This window comes from Saccostrea echinata, unplaced genomic scaffold (assembly GCF_033153115.1).
Source record: "Saccostrea echinata isolate AGI-Se365-2 ecotype Australia unplaced genomic scaffold, CSIRO_AGI_Sech_v1 ptg000001l, whole genome shotgun sequence".
In the NCBI taxonomy this organism is placed as follows: domain Eukaryota; kingdom Metazoa; phylum Mollusca; class Bivalvia; order Ostreida; family Ostreidae; genus Saccostrea; species Saccostrea echinata.
In genome coordinates this window covers 48621927-48642263 of record NW_026889750.1, presented here as the reverse complement: position 1 = coordinate 48642263, position 20337 = coordinate 48621927, and the positions used below count along the sequence as shown (strand labels likewise).

At 32.8% G+C, this 20337-nt stretch overlaps 2 protein-coding genes across 3 annotated transcripts in view; both read right to left on the bottom strand.

The window, feature by feature from the left end:
- The window catches only part of LOC133193507 (diacylglycerol kinase delta-like), a 59223-nt gene extending 54741 nt beyond the window's left edge, over window positions 1–4482 (bottom strand). For both annotated transcript variants that reach the window (XM_061329475.1, XM_061329481.1), the window contains exon 1: window positions 4277–4482. In XM_061329475.1, coding sequence (XP_061185459.1) covers window positions 4277–4426 — 150 coding nt within the window. In that variant the 5' untranslated portion in view covers window positions 4427–4482. The remainder of the gene's footprint in view (window positions 1–4276) is intronic.
- Window positions 4483–10768: 6286 nt separating this feature from the next.
- Window positions 10769–18158, bottom strand: LOC133193494 (probable sodium/potassium-transporting ATPase subunit beta-3). Its single transcript, XM_061329469.1, has 6 exons — window positions 17971–18158; window positions 14166–14306; window positions 13719–13829; window positions 12753–12952; window positions 12504–12605; window positions 10769–12140 (listed from the first exon to the last, which is right to left on the bottom strand). The coding sequence occupies exons 1-6, from the start codon at window positions 18116–18118 to the stop codon at window positions 11901–11903; spliced, it is 942 nt and encodes a 313-aa protein (XP_061185453.1). The 5' UTR covers window positions 18119–18158; the 3' UTR covers window positions 10769–11900.
- Between the last annotated feature and the right edge of the window lie 2179 nt (window positions 18159–20337).

The window sequence follows — 20337 nt, the reverse complement described above, 5'->3', positions numbered from 1 at the left end:
CTGTCTCTTTGTTTTACAAATTCGTAATGGCGGCGCACTTGTTTGCTGCAAGTAGTCGGTGTTCGCTGTTATTTTATGCCGTTAATATAATCATAAAATCATCATCTTTTTGCAATTATTTTGAAAGGAAAAAATTAATAAATTGTCTCCTGTTAAGCCGTTTTCACAAGATCAACCCTGAAAATATCAGCAGGAATTAACACGGTATCGTACCAAATTACATCTGATAAATGACCACCGATGTTTTTAAAATTCATTATTACATTAAATTTCTTGCCATTCAAGACACCTTAATGCTATACTGATCTTAAAAAACAATTACAGATATCACGACATTGTTAGTGAGCTTACTGCATGTTTATACATGCATCACGGACGTAAATTCAGACTAATTATACTATAATATCAGTAAACGAACAAAAAATGTCATACATTTTTTTTTAATTCTACCAATAACATATGGCTAGTGAGGAGAATATATAAGTCATTTGTTTTATTTAATGTCACTAATTTAAACATTTAAGGTCACTAATTTTAACTTTTAAGAAAACAATTTTTTACAAAAAATGTTTGTCTGTCAATTTCCAAACTTTTTTTAAAAAGAATGTTGAACCATATGGTTTGCTGATTTTTCTTTAGATATATTTGAATTAGAATTTAATTTTTTAAAAAATTATATTCATATTGGTTTAATAATTTATGTAATTCATAGTTAAAGAAATGCACATATTTTTAGAGATATTCTTAAAGTTTCAAACAAACAGTACTTTTATCGCCGACTAGATACACCAGATACACCATGTACAATTGTCAGGTGACCTAATTCAGGCATAACGCACATTAATTAATTCTTTAAACTCCAATTTACTTATCTATTTATTTGCTGAAAGACAAAACAGAGAATATAACCACTCACATAACATCGACGAAAACGATATGAAATATAGGCAACCTGTCGAAAAGCCCGCGCTTATTGAAAATAGTTCGCTTACAATATGCATTCAGTAGCGTATGTGCACAAATTGTTATATCACGATTACCCTGATAAAGTAAATATCTAATTCCTCTTTCAATTTAATTCTCAAACAAAAATATTGATCAATTAACAAATCCGTAGATTGAGATGTAAAAAATATTTGTTTAAGTATCGTCTTTCAATGTGACTATTTTGTTTATCGGAAGCGTCTGCTTTGACGCTGTTAGGTTTTTTGTTTACTTTTCTGAACATGTGCTATTTATAGTAAGGCAGTCGATCACGATGCCTACAGCCAGGACTTTGCTTTCAGCAAAGCCCGGCTAAAAAAATCCTGTCCCACACATGAAATAATATCCATATTCATCTACAAAACATTGAATTTTCTGTTTATTACATTTTCTTAGATTTTCCCTTTGCCTCTGTCTTTTTGTAACACAGCGTCATAGGCTGTGACATCATAGCTAAGCGGTTGAGACATCATAGCAAAGCGATTGCGAGATTATAAAAAACCATTGTAAACATGGATTTTTAATGACATATTTGGAAAAACTTTGGAAGTATAACTATAAGTCTCTGTCAGGATGGCTTATTAACTCTATCCTATAACAGGCCAGGAATTTTTTTTTAAAAAAACACTCTTCGTGAAGGGAAGGAAAATTGTAAGTTTTGCCACTCTTCTGATATTCTCACACTGTGAGGAATACCATTTTGATATCCTTTCACAATGTGTCAGAATATCACTTTTATTCAGTAAATAAATTACAGTATTTCACTGTTGAAAATGTAATAATTCACAGTATATGCTCTTTAATTTTATGGGGGTAATGACTATTGGAAAAAAAAAGAAGACATTTTCATTTGGGGAAGAATGTGCCCTCTTTGAATTGGGAATGGGGCCTTTCAACAATTATAGACAACAGAGAGCCCTGTGAAAAATGTGGGTCAGAGTACATCAAACAAAATTTTCTTTAATAATGGCCTAACATATGTTTACGTCATAGTGACAACAGTGCCATGTACATTTTGGTAAAACCAGGATGACATAATCATCATTATAAAATCTCAATGGGTTTGTGACTGTGTTTATATACAGTAAAATGTACTAGGTACATTAAATATTGTTTCTTTTAAACTTTCAGTTTAAAATCCAATTTCCCCCTTCCCTCCTAATCTATTCCAATACAAGGTCACAAAGTTAAAACTAAATCTTCACGCACACCTGCAGCTTTCCCCTGGGGACAATCCAAAAGTGCAGCACTGATAGTGTTTGTAGAGTTCATGTCTATACAGTACCATGATAATCATTGATTCCTAATGCACTAGAATACACATCAGGTTGACAGGAATATTGGATCTGCACATATTCATACAAACTATAAAAATTTCATAAGCCTGAGCGGGCATGTTTACAGGAGAGATAAACATGTGATCTGATGGAGGAATAACCGTAACTAAAATAAGATCCTTAATAGCCAACATCAGTGTTTAACATTGCTGCTGATATATAGGGGAAAAAAGGTGCTGTTAATTGAACTAATTTTCTGGCGCTATTCTATACATAGAACTTTACAACAAGGAAAGTCATGAAATACATTCAATACAGTAACTATTATAGAACTAGATATTAACCAGTGAATAGAACCCATGGTCTTATAAATGGTCAAAGTTTAAACTATATATACTACACTTAAATACAAAACTGTTTATATATATATTTCTTCTCTTATATATTCAAACTTACAATTATATCAAAAAATGTATTCCATGTGGGAAAAATTATTTTCTAGCTATGCCAAAACTGACTTTGGGTGCAAACAGATAGCATTTCCTCAATTCATGTTTATTAAACAACTTAATGGCACTTGACCTTATGAGGAAACCAACCATTACATTTCATTTTTATAATGGTAATTATTATATTTCCCGGATATTTCCAATTCTTTTTTAAATTCAATCCCTAAATTGACACACCACAAAGTTATGGCTTAAATATGAAGCAAGAGAAAACAAGCAAGAAAAGAGTTTACATACCAGTGTTTCAGCATCTAGGACCTGAAAGAAGACATGCAAGGCAACCAAATAATAATCATGCAAAAAAATAGATCACACACAAAAAAAAAACACAAATTCATCATCTACAAACATTTCATAAGAGGATACAACAATTATATAATGACCAGTGTATTTACATGCAATACTGCAATCAATGAGAATTACTATAAGCAAACTATTTTTGTCATGGACCATTTACAAATCTAAGATACAACATGCTAAAATAGAATTTACTACATCAAATCAATAACAAAAATAAAGCAATCTTTTGATTTAACTTGATAAAAGGCCCATCCACCAAAAATCTTCCCAAGATGTATAAGCTTGATGTGCTAAAATAAGTTGTGTAACAACAACTATCAACATGATCAAATGTAACAAATTGCCAGACTGTTTCTATCTACTATTTATTTAAGTGCATTCTTTTAAGCCCCATGAATTTTGCTAATTTGCTACACTTGATTTCAACAGTTTCAATTTTAAAACGAACAGGCAAAATTAGACCATATTGAGAATAGGTTTTTCATCAAATGGAAAAAGAGATGTTTGATCAACCTTAAAACATTAAATGTGTGATTCAATGGGAATAAATCCTGGCAATTTAATCACATAAAATTTAAATTTCATATAATACGATGGAAATGTTTTCTTATCAAATTCCCATGCCGTGGAACATAATTTAAGCAAAATCCATGAATGTCTTGAAATAGTCTCCTACATAAAAATACAGGATATTCAGTGTTTTGAACCAAGATATGAATAAATTTCACAAATAGGACAGGAATTATATTTTTTGAGTGCAAAACAAAAGAAAATATAATATTTCAGCTGATAAATTACAGCATTTCACTATTGCAAATGTAATATTTTGATAAATAATAGAAATTTGCACATGTTTTGATTTTTTAAAATATATTCATATTTGGTGAAATTATTAATGGACCATTTATATTTACTTTATACGAAATTAAATGACTGGAAGTTAAGAACAGGTAATAGTCCATCTTATCCATTTTTATTCAATTCAGTATTGTTATTATTTATTATATGAAACATCATTACATGGATAATTCTGTTGTTTTCTGTACATTATCAATATGTTTATGACAAGACATTCTAATTCATAGACCTAATTCATATCTCACAATGCAGGTAAACACATAGCTTCTCTGCCTCCCTCGCAATCCTGTCACCAGCATCTGTCAACCTCCAATCAAGACAGACGCCGATTCAAAAAATTCAACTTACGGAGGATTTAATCTCTCTGTTGGTTGATATACGCCTGTGAAATCTCTTGGCCGGTTCAGGTTCTGTCTCGCTCTCAGAAGAGTCGTCTGCAATAGCAATTTCCACATGTTTTCCATTTTTCCGTGGAACTTCTGTCACACAAGCCGCCATCTTTATTTGCCACACTTGCCACCAGGGGTCGCGTTCGATGCTGTTCCTCTAGGGAGAATCTCGTAGCTGACTGGAGCGCCTTGCCAGTGATGTTTGCTATTTATCCCACACTAACCATGCTAACTGTAAAGTATTTCTATTTGCAGTGACACTTTTTCCATATCCATTAACCATTTATAGCTCAATTTGTTAAGTAATTTAGTATAAAAAGTATACCGACGTGAGCCGGTAATATTTTGCCTGTACATTAATCAGTTAATACATTAATCAGTTAATAAATATCCAAAGATTGACAAATAAATTAATTACGTACATTTACTTTGTCTTTTTCTTCAAATACTCCAGTGATATCGGAGGGGTGCTTTTGTTTTTGATATTCCTGTGAGGAAAGAGATTCAAAAAATACTTAAGCTTCCAATGTTTCTCCATTATGCATATATACAAGATGTGGTCTGGACATTAATTTTTTTTTTCTTTGACCATAACGCTACAGATCCCGTAATGCAAATATGGTGCAATTTTCTGAGCGCGGTTGGGGGGGGGGGGGGATTTCTCCACTTTTCAGCATTGGTCAATCAACTACCCTTCACTCCCCAATTCTGAACACATTTTTTAACCAAACTGTATATCTTATCCGATGTTTTTCCGTAAGAAAGTCACAATATCAATTTTACACTTTTTATGGTGACCTTGAACTTGTTGGAATGACCTTGGGTCACAATAGTCAAAGTCACAATACGATCTCGGGTAACAGGTGAGCAATCTTGTGTAACAGTGTAAAGAATGACTTCAATAATGTATGTGTATAATTATTGTCTTCCTGTACAAAAAAATTACCTTCAGAGTATAATAATAGCATTAAGGTTTTTTTTACAGGCAAAATAAAATTCTCAGTAGACTCCGTCGGTTAAATTACAGATAATTTACTTAATATCAAATTTAAAAAACCCTTCAATCATTTGTTTTGTTAATTTTGTAAAATGTAATTATCAGTTGGTACAGGATGGGAACAGCTGTTTACATATAAGCCTTTTCTTTTTTTGTCCCAACAACCATCGATCGTCTTTGTTGCTGTCGTCGAACTTTTGCAATTTCATTTTCCCCCAAAATCCCTGGACCAACAAACGTCATGGCACAGAGTATCCTTTGTGTTACAAGTTTGTTCAGCCTCCTTCTAAGGCAAGGCTGTCGGAACATGAATGCGTTTTGGGTGCAATTCCACCCTTTTATAACAAAATACTAAGAAATATTGCATGTATATTTAAACATAATTCATTATTTACCTGTGTTTCCAGGAAATGCTGCTACATATTGTCTATTATATTTAAACAGAATTCATTACATATACGTGTTTCCAGGAACGCTGCTACATATTGTTTATTGGAAGATACCGAGTATGTGAAAAAAAAGATACTTGTACTTCCAGATTAACTCAACAGCTAATCCGCCATAATGCCATTAATGGTACTAATTTTTGTAACAGTCTAATAAGAGGAGGAAATAGGTATTCTTCCCAGAACCCTCCACAGCACCCACAGGCACTTGTTTCGTATACGGGGCACCCCCTATACTTGTTTTCACCACTTTATTTTTACTATTTTATTTTAAAAATAAGTAGGGGGTGCCCCGTATACGAAACAAGTGCCTGTGACAACACTCCCCTTTCCAGAAACTTGGCAAAAGTCCTGCTATGGGAAAAGGGGAGGAAGAAAATACAAAATAAGATAGAGTCATTTAAGAAAAATCTTCTCAAGGGCATAGGTGATGTCACAATAGTGGATAAAAAAAACTACATGGGAATAAATATAGTCTTTAGATATCGTTTCATCGCCAGGTTGTCCGAAATTAGTTATGTTAATCTGCAAACATCTATTCCCAGGCAATGGAAATTCAAAACTGTTGATATCATTGGCCCGGGCTTAGGATGGGGCTACACGAGGGATCAAAGTTTTATAGGGGAATACATATATACATTTACATGTATATATAGAGAGAGAAAATGAGAGAGAAAGAGAGATCTTTGAAAATCTGCTTTTCAAGAGCAGCAGAACCTTGATTAATAATTATACAATCTTCCTCAGGTGGAGAGGAATCAGATTTGTTCGAATCATGGCCTCTAGGTGTAGGTTTGAGCCACTATATGAGATCAAAGTTTTACATAAGGATATGTAGGAATTTTAAAATTTCAAGCATAAAAAATTCGTTAGCAAACCTCCTACATCGTACAAAAATGTAAGCATTCCCAGGATATGTTTATGTTCGAGGATGTGTGTTCACCCCCCACCCCCCCTCTACACACACACACACACACAATTATGGACACTGGGGTTAAAATCGAGCATGAAATTTAACCTTCTTTCAAGATATTTTTAGAACATATGACCATGTTAGTTATATTAAAGCAAATCCATATTATGTGGATTGAACACTTGGGGATAGGGCGCGGCCACAAAATAGAGTCCAGAATTTTCATGTGAATAAAGATGGAAATTTTTTTTGGGGGGGGGGGGGGTGAACAGGCCGAGTCAGTGTGACTCGGGTGAGCATTGTGGCACATGGGACTCAAGTCATAGATTATGTGTACTTTTCGTTTTAAAGGGAAAAACATCATGTTTGTATCGTTATGATATTAAAACAACTAGGCCGATGGGAACCATGGAACGAAGCTAACGTACAGTTGTACCCCTCAAAATATCTGATGGCCTTTTCTTTCTTTCTTTTATTTCTTTTATTTATTTATTCATTTATTACGAACAGTGATCGAACCCGTATATCCTATAAACACTACAAATCTAATCATAGACCCTTGGAAAAAGTAGAGGTGGAATCAGATGCAAAGGCGGAGTAAGTATCCCCTATTGACTAACTATTGACTAACTACGGAGATTTGTCGGATTTTATCAGCCTAAAGCAGGCACGTAGTATCGGGAGGTCTGGTCCCCCTTTTTTCAAAACATAATTTTACCTTTGAAAATGCTCATTGAAATGAAAATTGCCCACCCACTTTTTGTTGTACATGTAGCATAATTAAATCATTGTAATTTTGCAATGTATTGATAAAATTTGGTTGTGAAAGGAAGTTGGAACCTACCCCTACCCACCCCCATTCCCCCACGAAACAGGATTTGCGAGTTTGGACAATGTTTTTTTCTGCTTGTCACAGTTTTTTCAGGTAAGTTGTCAATTTTTTTTTGTTCTAGCCCCCCCCCCTTTCCAAAACAATACTACATGCTTGTAAAGTTGAGGCTAAGCCAAAGTCCCGAGAAATTCCACATACAGCTTAGTACAGAATGCTTATGTTATTTAGAATTACAAACACATCTGGGATTGTTTAACAAAGTCTAATGTTGTATACATTATTACAAAAGGAAATGGACAAATTTAAGGTAGTCCGATCCTCAGGTTCTGAAAATCAGGCATTGAATAATTGAAAATGCTCACAAAAATGTTTCCGAATTCTCAAAGGAATTGTTCAAACTTCATCATTAAGTTATTCATATTATATAGGAAAAATTATTAAATCTCAAATGAATTTTCAGGAAATGTGAATAAAGACACCTACTATGCATTTTTTATAATTGGAAATTGATCAACAAAAAACATTTTAGGATAAAAAAAAAATTATAGGTATCCAGGCATTTGAAGAAAATTGCATGATTTTTATACTCATAGCATACAGTAGTACTTTAGTTTATTCTGTGTACTTCAATTATTTTATAATGTATAGTTTATTAAGTGTTTCCTATCATTGCAAAACACCATAAATAATTTCTAATTGATTTCATATCATGCTAAGTAGCATTGGTATCTAAGGCTAAATTAAAGGAAAAGTCGATTTCTTTAAATCAGGTATTTCTAACATACCTTTATATATAGGGTAAAAATATCAACGTTTTAAAAGACTGCCTCTAAAACTTCAAAGAACTTTGAATCACATTGAAAAATTGTTGCATGAAAAGCTTCATTTTGAGACTTTTTGAATTAAATAATAAATTAAAGAGTTATCCTTCCTGGCTGAGGATCGGATATCTTTAAAATAAAAAAGTTACTGGTCCTTTCCCTTCATAATTTAAAAATATAGACAGCATTTTTTTTTTCATTTATGGGTCACGATTAAAAAAAATGATGTATACCAGTTTCTGTGAAATGTGTATTTATTCAAAAAATATTTATGTATATATTTACTCAAAAGTACTTAAGGTCAGACGACACGTTCCTCAAATATATGTTTTGTATGGCTTGATATTATAGAAAAAATTATTCAGTGTTATCATTCTCGATTTCTAAATTGTTTTTAAAAAATAAGTACACCAAAAGTCGTGATATTCGTAATTCAAAAGATTGCCCATAAGGATTATATAAGAAATATCACCCTCTGTTAATTTGCCCAAATGCCTGGTAAGATACCTCAATTTTTTGTGAGAAAACATGTTTAAGTAGCAATACTTCAATGATAAATTCTTGGGAAAATTTATGTATTTTCGAGGAACGTGTCGTCTGACCTTAAGGAATTTACACTATAGTTCCAGTCAATTTATCACGAAGCATGCCATCAAACATTTCTTTTTGTTATAAATAAACTCTATAGAATACACAAAATAAATGTTATTATAAAGAATATGACATAATCGGATGAGGGGAAAACATTATTTTGGGGGTCATAAATTTTCTATGAAGAATACCTTTTGAAAGGGACATCACTCTTGTCAAAGAAGATGGGCGAGAAGGCGAGCGAAATGCCAATATAAAGACGAAAAATTGAATCTCAATTGTTACAAAATTTTCTTTGGTACTTCGTCTAACATTAAAGTATACTTTATGTAAAATCTCCACAATTCGCACAAATCTCACAGAGATTGAAATAATTTGCATATGAAATGGAACACAGGACAAAAAGGATCATTCTCTCATAATTTAAGGCCTTTCCAAGTTTTTTTTTCTCTGTTTAGCGTCCACCCATCTTTCAAAAACCTACCTAACTATTCGCAAAAAACACACAAGCCCAAAAATAAAACATAGGCTTAATAGCCATAAAAATGGTGTCATTTTAACGATTTGATTTCATGAATATATTTTTCTGGAAGAAAGGTACAGTACGTCTATTCTTTAGCAAGCTCAATGTATTTTAAAATGCTTAAAATACACCCAATATTACACATTATACACAAACATTTACAGAAATTGTCAGAATTCAAAGATTTCGATCCAAAATGATCCATTTCAGGACTCTTGATTTTGGTTTTTTTTTTCTGATATTGGGTGTCTGAAACCAAGGCGCATGCGGACGCTAAACAGAGAAAAAACTTGGAATGGCCTTACACAATTTTCCATATGAGTGGGTCTTCGCTTCATATTTTTGAAAGTTTATCCACAAAGTTTGCGTAAAATATACATTTTTTGGTTAACAAAAACCTTTTTTCAAAAAAAAAAACAAAGGAACATGTGTAAGTCTCAAAAGAATTGATACCTTAGGATTTATTTTGCTAGGGTTCGAAACCCAAGAATACCACATTATCTTTTTTTTTTTAAATACATGTATTGAAAAATTTTTGACGAGAAAATTTTCCTGAGAAAAGTTTTGTTTGTCACAATTTCATTTCAATAATGAGAATTTCAATCTAAATACTAGATTCACAAATTAAAATAATTTTTATCTAAAGCTATAGGTATTCTGCACTACTAGTTCGCCCATCTCCTTTACAAGTCTCACTCGATAGAAGCGCTGTCTTTGAGTCAGATTTGATGTGAACACAGTGTTAACTTCTTTACGAAGTCAGTGACGAGCCTTCTTTCTTGGCATCTTCGCAAGGCAATTGTTTTCGGTCCGCTTCACTCCCCTAAAGAACCGAAAACCCTTGGTTTGCAATCAAAGATGCTTTCTTGGGTGATGCCCCCTCCCCCAACCACAGAAAAACCCTGGGGGGTATAAGGCCATATCCAAAGCAAAGCTGATTTACAGTTGTATCCCTCATGCAATGATCATGTAGGAAAAAAGAACAAGATGAAAATAACGAACTGTGATCAATCTCCTAAATCCTGTAAAAAGAACTTAAACACCCGGCCCATACATGGATGATGGAATTCCAATTTAACATCTCTATTTATATTTCCACCCAGCAAAAATTTGTTACTCTTCCTCTGGAAATGATATTTTTCCTCCAGGAGGGTATTCATACTCCATGGCAGTATTAATTTTTTGTTTTCCTTTATATTTTTCACCAATTCAAAAATGCATTCTCATCATAAATGACACTTACTTCTGCAAGATTTTACGAATTCCTTGATCTGCTTCATCAATTCTTGATTCAGTTTCAAATCGTTAATCAATAACAAACACCAGGCTAAAATTTCAGATCCTTTATTTTTTAAAAAATCATTTTTATGTTGTATAAATCCCGATTCCTACAGTTACTATTATTAATGCCAAATCAAACACATTACTAACTATCCATTCTGACAGTTTCACTAACCATTGATAACATTTTTCATGGCAGAACAGTCAAAATGCTCACGGTCCAAAAACAAGCCTCCAGTTTAGGGACAGAGAACATGTGACAGTTTCCAAGATGGTCCACTTCATTTTCCAGTGCATAAAAATAAGAAGTCATCAGTTGGCAATTCATACTTTCAATGGAACTCGCATTTCAAAAAAAAAATATTAAAAAAATTTGCATACAGTTCTGTTAAACAAACTATCAACAAATACTTGAAACAATCAATTACACTCATCCAACTCTCTTCTCATGACATAAAGAAAAGCATCTTGCGTTCAAACATTCAAAAAGAAAAAGAAAAAAAAGGCAACATACACAAATTGTTAAAACTAAGTCATTAATGCAGAGGATGTGATGTTTACTAATGATACTAATGAACTGAGATTTCCATTTCAATACTTTTTTTTTAAAGATTATACTTATGACTTTAATCTCTGTAAAATGTATTGCAATTATGAATATTTAAATTCAAAAGGTCATATGCGAAAGCAATACTGAATTTCCTAATCATAGTGAATTTAAGCAACATGTACAAAGAAAATAATTATATTACAGATATATATACAATGTTTGTCCTGAATATATACGTTTTAGTAATAATCTTTGTAGGGGAATGTAACAAATACATCAGAGGAATAAAAAATTCTCTCCTATCTGTAATATTTAGGGTAGCTAATTAAACATCACAGATAAGACAGCCCTGTTTCTAGAACAATTAACAGAATTTGTAGTTACGAATTAAGCCCTAAATTACCATTAAATTTCAACAGATTATAGCAAATTCCTATAATTTCCTTATTTCCCAAACTGGTTCCACCCTGGTGGCCTTCTAACATTTTCCCTACAGTCTCTTCTCTCAATTACCTTCAAACATAAGGTTCCTCCCCAATAACCACATCCGTTTTATAAAAAAGCCACCCCTGCAACACTGATTGGTGTGAGAAAAAAAATTAGTTAAGTGTCCTAAAACATTTATCGGGTTAATCAACCATCAGTTCAAAGTGGACCATGCCGGCCTTCTCCAGCACATTGTGTCGGATGTTTCTGGCATAAGCTTTACATTGCACCATAATGAGAACTCCGGGCATGGGTTTAATGAATCGCGCCATCACTAACGGTGAGCGGTACACTTGCTGGTTAAGGAATGGGAAATATTTGAAGTGGAAACCACCTTGAGGATAGTATTCAATGGGTCCAATGTTGTCAACATCAGAAGGGTTCTATAAAGAAAAAAATGAATACTTCACATGCTACTGAAATGCAGAAATGGAGAGATTTCATAAATTACTTCTTATGCAACTACATATTAACCTCATATGCACTTGTCCTTGACATCTGTGACTGTGATACACTTAACTACAGATTAACCCTAGATTAACCTCTCCCCAATAAGATAGGGCTCCCAGAGATCAGCAATCTCTGGTAGATTAACCCTAGACTAACCTCTCCCTAACATATGACTGTGATAAAGATTAAAAATCTCAGGTAGATTAACACGATATCATTTGACTGTGATATGAGATTAGAAATCTCTGGTAGATTAACAGATTACTGGTAGATTAACAGATTAACACTATACTAACCTCTCCCTCACATTTGACTGTGATATGATAGGGCTCCCAAATATCAGCAATCTCTGCTGGTACTGTGTTGTTTGTGTAGGACTCAGGTTGCCAGTCAAAGATCTGAAACATTTGAAATAAACAAGAGGTTTCAAATCAACCTAGAGCATTCTGCGAGAAGATTATATTCTCTTAAGGATGAGTATAACATATCAATCTGAACTGCCACATCTAAAACACATAACCCAAAGAAACAACAGATTTCAGTACCTTGTTGAGCTTCAATAAAATACACGGCATTCCATCATCGAAGCCAAATGTCTGTTGCTTGACACAATCTGCTCCGAGATTAGCGGTCAGATCAAACCTACAAGCTTTGTCCCAGTCCTTCTCTGGACGACGTCCAGTCACAGAGTCACAGTCAGCTACAGTACCTCCATCCTGAGGACCCAAGTTCTGGTTCTCATAATCTAAAAGTTACACAGTCTCATTAATGTACAAGTTACACATTCTCATAATCTACAAGTTACACAGTCTTGTCATTACAAGTTAAACAGTCTTATAATGTACAAGTTACACAGTCTTGTCATTACAAGTTACACAGTCTCATTAATGTACAAGTTACAAAGTCTTGTCATTACAAGTTACACAGTCTAGTCACTACAAGTTACAGAGTCTCATAATGTATAACTTACACAGTCTCATAATGTATAACTTACACAGTCTCATTAATGTACAAGTTACACAGTCTCATCAATGTACAAGTTACACATTCTCCTTAATGTAAAAGTTACACAGTCTCATTAATTTACAAGTTATACAATCTCATCAATGTACAAGTAATGTACAAGATGCACAGTCTCATCAATGTATAAGTTACACAGTCTCATTAATGTACAAGTTACACAGTCTGGTCATTACATGTTACACAGTCTTATAATGTACAAGTCACACAGTCTCGTCATCACAAGTTACAGTCTCATCATTACAAGTTATACAGCCTCATTAATGTGCATGGAATATGCTAGTTTAATTAAAATTTCCTGTAGAAGTTAAAATTCAAAACTTGTTACCCATAAAACGTAATGAGTCATATGCTTATACATATATCAATTCATTACAAAGAAAAGATACCTGAACACTTTCAGATCATTAACATTAAACCTATGCAAAGCTGGAATATCACTAGCGTTTTGACCCCCCTCCTGACCTAACAAAGGACGCAGTCCTACTTACATTCCAGGTAAGCCTGTATGTGGTCTGTGTAGGGGGAATATGTAGAGGCATCAGCTTTTACGAATCGGACCAAAGTTGTCTGTACATCAGGTATAGGACGGAATCCAAGTCCTGTCAAAATTATATTACATCAACCACTTTTACTTCTCTCTCTTCACTTGTCAATGCAGGTTGTTAAATTCTATCAATTATTTGTGCTTTTAACAAGTTTTACTTATTTTTTTCATATATCAATGAATAAAACCAAGAATTATTATCATATATTCACTTCCTATCTGATCATGAATTGTTAAGTAGATATATCAGTATTTGACTTCTAATCAAGTAGTTAAATTTTACTCCTAATATGCACTTTATCTGTATATACATAAATAATGTGCAAAAACTCTAGCAATGTCTAAAACATGTCAAAGGTATTCTATTGTAACTGCTGAGGCGTAGTCATACCAGGGTTTTGTTTGAGGAGTGTGTCTGGTCCCTGGAGTCTGGGGTAGTTCCAGTCTAGTGTCTGGTAGAAGATGGCCATCATACCAGCAAAGAAAGCGGACAAACATGAGTAATAAATCAGGTAGAAGATACCAATCTGGGCTGTAAAAGACAGGAAATAATAGATAGATACAGTGTATATCATTGCTTTCATTTTCAATTATTAATTAGGCCAAAGTTTTTTTTCTGTTGGTTTACAATTCTGCCAACCCTAATTTTCACCAATCATGAAAATAAAAATAATGTCTTTGTCCTGACTTCTTTTTCAGGATTTTTCCTCAGCTGAACGATGGGTTTTAAAATTTAGAATGCATCTAAGTCAAATAAGTGCTCATCAGTATATGAGCCCTTTACAAACATTTAGATGACCGTAAATAAATGCATGTGCAAACCCAATAATTATATAGCGGTTACTGTCATAAATAAAAGGTAATTCCTCACTGAAACCAATGCCACACATTAAAAGAACTTTTTCTACATGGAAAAGTGAATCAAATCTTAGTTGCATGATGCCCTTTGCCAGATCTCTCCATTTGCAATGTCCTACTTGGCCCAATTTGAACAGGAATATTTATACTTTTAATTGTTGAACAATAATTACGTATATATTTCTTCAATATAACTTTAACTTTGAACCCTTATTTTTTGTTTGTGGGGACAATGAGGTTTGTAACCATTACATATCACCACAGAACATGCATTCATGAACCAAGCACTGATTGACAAATAAATGTCAGAACTAAATGAAAATGACATTCAGTCTATAAATTAAAAAAGGCATTAAAGGTGCTTAGACACAGATTTGAAGTTAATATTTACTCAAATTTTCTGTATAATTTCATGACTTATATGTTGCTATAGCATTTCATACAAAAATTCGATAAAAATCTTACTTTATCTGAAAGTTATTGAAACTTCGAATTTCTGGACGCATTTGATAGACACATCCTTGCACTTTCACAAATTTTAACTTTATCCTTATTGCTTTAGAAAAGTAGCAATTCTGTTGTTTATTAATGAAAAATATTAAAACTATGATGCAGAAATTTCAGAGTAGAAATGTAGAAAGCAAAATCCTCTCACCAGTATTGTCAGTCCGTGATCAGTGGTGTGTGCAGAGTTTAACAATTGAACACACCCGGTAAAACGTAAACATTAACAACAACAGAGCTCGTGCCCTGTTTACAAAAACAGTTTACGTTTAACGGGTGTATTCAATTTGTTAAACTCTGTACACTACTACACAACACTGAGCACGGGCTGACAATACTTAAGTGAGTGGGTTTTGCTTTCGCACATTTTTACTCTGAATTTTCTGGATTATAGATGTATTATTATTCATTAATACACAACAAAACTGTTACTTTTCTTAAGTATTAAGGATAAAGTTAAAAACTGTGAATGTGTTAATCAAACACATCCCAAAATTCGTAGTTTCAATAATTTCCAGATTAAATAAGTTTTTCATTTTATTTTCATGTGAAATGATATGGCAACATATAAGCTGTGATATTATACAGAAAATTTGAGAAAATATAAACTTCAAATCTGTGTCTATGCACCTTTAAGACTGAATAAAATGACTTAAGTTATCAAGAACAATAAAGCTTATAAATACAATTTCTGCATATTATTTTTATTCAAAACAGCTTTACTGCTATTTTAAAACAAATCATTTGAATCCTAAATTATTTTTATTTTTATTTTTTGACCACTCAATGCATATTTTTGAGACAGAATATCATAAACCTAAAAAAAAAAAAAAACACAAAAAAAACCCAACTGTGTCTTATAGTATATTTTTGTATTGGAGATTGTGAAGTTCATAAATCAATCTGGACCATAACCTTCTTATAATTGCTTTATATATAATGGCAAAACTCATCCAAAAAAGAGGGCTTTGATATAAGAAATGTATCATGTACAGTTTGGTCCATTTTATTATATTTCCATAATATGATTTAATGAATATAATTTTGTGTTAAAAATAAAGCTCATGAAAGGTTGAATGTAAAGAAGTACACCCTCCCAAATTAATTACTTTAGTGAATGTAAAATAGAGCTTTGTGTGTCAATTTGCATTTCATGCATCGCTGCTTCTGTTTTTAATGCAGAGAAAATTGACATAAAAAAAGAGAGAACACTCTAGTTCTTCCTATTTTGGGTCACAGATGGTTTGTTCCCAATTTTGATGATTATTTGAAACAAATTTTGTCCATTTAGTTCTAGTTTACAATAGCAGTGCTATGTACATCCCTTTATTTTTGACTTGCAAAAGTTGCAATGATAGTGGAAATTACATTCCACAGGGGATTGGGGAACCCCTTTTGTACATACCTAATGTCATTCTATAAAAGCAGTATGACAAAACAGTTACAAGAAGAGAGTTACATAATATTACAGATTATTACAGGATAACTTACAAAGGATACCTGTGGGCAGTCAGCTGGACAAATCATTGTGTCTAGCCTACTGTTTACACTGCATTTTATATCTGACTTACACACTACAAAGGTGTCTGAATAGAGGGATAAAATAAAAATTTCTTTTTTTTAAACTTCACACACTGGATATTTAATAAAATGAACTCAAATATGTTTTTACCTCATTTTTATATTTTGTCTTGTCAGTTTTGTTTTTCTTATTTGTTTGTATTTGAGTAAACAAAATAAAGCTTGGTAAATGGCATTTTTATTTAGTGTCATAAATTTAACTTCTTGGCTGAGAACATTTCCTTTACACAGATCTAAAATAGCTACACTTGTTTCACATTATCTTTGCACGCGGTGACAGTCGAAAGTGAAGGTGACCTGTAATTTATGCATAAGATATTAGACGTCTTGGTGAAATTAGCCCCAGGCCATAGTATTCCTTAAGACATATTCTGACACGGCATTCAAACGTGTTTCCCTCTACATAATCTCCTTCAACTACAATGACTTCTTTGGTTTCCATTGTTAATAAAATTCTGCTGCTTCTCCATATATCACTATGCAAACAATTTTTATCAATACTTTCATGTAAAATTCACAGACAATTAAAAAAGCTATATTGTAATATTTCAAATATCTCTTGACACCAATTCAAATAAATTTAAAGATTTATGTTACATCTTTCAAAATAAAAATCTCTGTAAATACTGTGTATGGAGATTTTTGTTATAATATGAATGTCTGAATCAAACTCGGTCAAGCAGAAAATTTCAGAACAAAATTTTAATGTTTTCAACAGCAAGGAGTTTGAAGGTCAAAAGAGTTTGAAAATACAACAACATATTTACTATAATTTCTCAATACTAACAACAAATTACACACCAGCAACACATACAGATAGAAGTATTGCGAAATGTTCACTGAGCTGACTTTAATGTACTTACTAAAGTATATACTTAATTTAAAAAATAATGCACTGAAAATGCTACAAGAACTAACTCTATAAACAAAGCGAAAACTGGGAGGACAATGTTTGCGAGAGCGGTATACAAGATCTATCTTTCACCCTTGTACACACCACCCTGTCTGTGGCCCCGTATACAGAGGACAATCAGCAAAGGTCATTTGGAGAAGACTGTATATTTCCTTGATTAAACACTATTAATTCCTCTAAACATTCCCAGATATTAAACACTTATGTACGACTTGATTAACGGAGCGTTCAATTATCACGAATTTTCTTTAAAATGCGCCGCTTCCAAATTCTTTTAAAGAACGCTAACTGCAGAGGACAAGATAACCCTGCAGAGTTCCGTTGTTGTTTAAAAACTTACCCCAGCTTTTGCCAGTTCTTCCGAGAACGCTTCCCTCCTCACTATTATACACAAAAGTACAGAAATCATTAACTCGTTGTCTGACGGTTGGATTTTGAGGTGGAACCGTTGTAGCCGTTTCTACACCTGTGCTAGCGGTGGACGCCATTTTTCCTGCTGAAGGTAATGAGAGAGTGGAAGAGAAGCCCGGATGTAACACTATTATAGACATAAGATCACGTGACTATGACGTTCGCATATGTACATATATATGTAAATAGTATTTGGTTTGAATATAGAATTCTTTTAAGTTTATGATGTTTATAAAAGAGAAGAGATGGAAAATATCTTCTCTTTATATAGTGGAAGATAAATTAGTAGAAAGCGAATATCCTTTGCAAAAATATTAAATTAAAGTCCTGTCCATTTTCACACCTGTCTGTTGTTGAATTTATCTTTTTTTTTTAAGTTGTAGGTAAAAACAAAATAAAATAAATGCATAAACGAAGGAACGAATGAATAACTCAATCAATGAAAGAAAAGATAAATAAATCATTCAGTAATTAAATAAATAAATATTTTAATAAAATGTTGACGAGGAAAAAAAATGATATGACGAGTTGTGGAAGTTCTGGAAAAAAATTGACTGTAAATAAATAAATAAATAAAACCTAGTTCTAAGGCCATCATTAAGAATATTTTTGTTTGATGTACTCCGACCCACAGTTTTCAAAGTGGGTAGGTAAGTAGGTAGTTTTATTTATTTATTCATTTTTTTGATAATTGTCATAAAAATCACAGAATCAGAAATTTATTGATGTTTTCATTACACACTGGATAGCTAGACAGATTTAATGTTTATTTCTATAAAAACTTTCAATCGAAAAAGCATTCTAGAGAAATTACATACATGTACTTTAGCTTTAAAAATAAAGAAACAAAATTAAAAATTCAAAGCGCTGAAAAAAATGATTGGGTAGGGGCGATTTTGACGGGTCGGTCGGAGTACATCAAATAAATCATTTTTTGTTGTTGGCCTAACTGTAAAGGGGACTGTTACAGTTGTTCCCCAAACACTCTCCTTCTCCCCCCCCCTTTTTTTTTTGCTAATTCACTTTCTTTTAGCTTCAGTAAATTAGGCCAAATCTTTTTATTACAGACTTGCAACTTATTTTCCAAAGTTTATTGGGGACAACAACTCAGATATAGGAAAATGAGTTGAAGCTAATCAGATTTCAGTGCAAGTACATGGACGTAATTGTTTCCAAAAATCGCCATATACATCATCTTATATATAGCATCTCAAGTATCTCATAATAAAGAACTATACATTTTAGATTTCAAAGATTTTCACTAAAATCGAGGAAAGTTACAGCAATCGGAATATAAACCAATCAGCACATATAGCACAAATGCATGCTTGTCCTCGTATTTTTTTTCTGAACGATATAGTAATATGTAGGGACATACAATATTTACAAACACTCTGAATTTCGTCTTGTTTTGGTAAAAACGTATTTAAGAAAGTAACGACTTATACAATCAGGTTTCAGTACATGTGCATGTGTGTCAGTATTTTCATATCTATTCTCTTACAGTATCTCTTACTACATGTACATACCTATGTACCCTCACCCCTGGAATTTTCAGAATTTATTATATATTTGTAAAAAATAACGACAAAAATTACCTTTGACCCCCCCCCCTCCCTGTAAACACGGACACCTCTTAAAACGGTAAGGAGAGTCATTTATCTGAAGAAAATTAACTTAGAAAAGTGCCTCCCCCTTCCCCGAAACAGAATTTTCAGGTTTTGACAAGCTCTCCTCCTCCTGCAAAAATATCATGGATCCGCCCCTGCTTAGTGATATTTAATTCTTCGGATGTAAGTAGTTGTAGAATATGACTGCACCTACGATGGAAATCTTGACTTTTAACCATGAAAGTTGCTGAAGGTCAAAGGTCAATGTAAACGTAAAGAAATTACTATTGACAATGATATATGAGCATGTGACCTTGACTTTCTTTGACCTTAAGGTCACAAGTCTTTTCAAATCAGCTTTGATTTTTCCTAAAGGTTATAATTGTTATATTTATGTATCTATCAACTAACCTTACCCTACCCCTCTCCCCCAATTCTTTCCCAGTGCAATGTAGGATATTTTAACTTCAAACCAAATCTCGGATCGACACAAAATTTTGGGATACTGTTGTCAAGACTTCATAGAAACTTTCTGCAAAGTTTGATTGTCATTGTTTCTCTAGTACCTAGAGACCATAACCATTTACCAGCTGTTAGCTCTCTTTGTATGCTCCAATGTTAGGTATATGCAAAGATAACAAGATAAAATTGAATTCCATCTGCATGATAACCAACTGACATTTTTT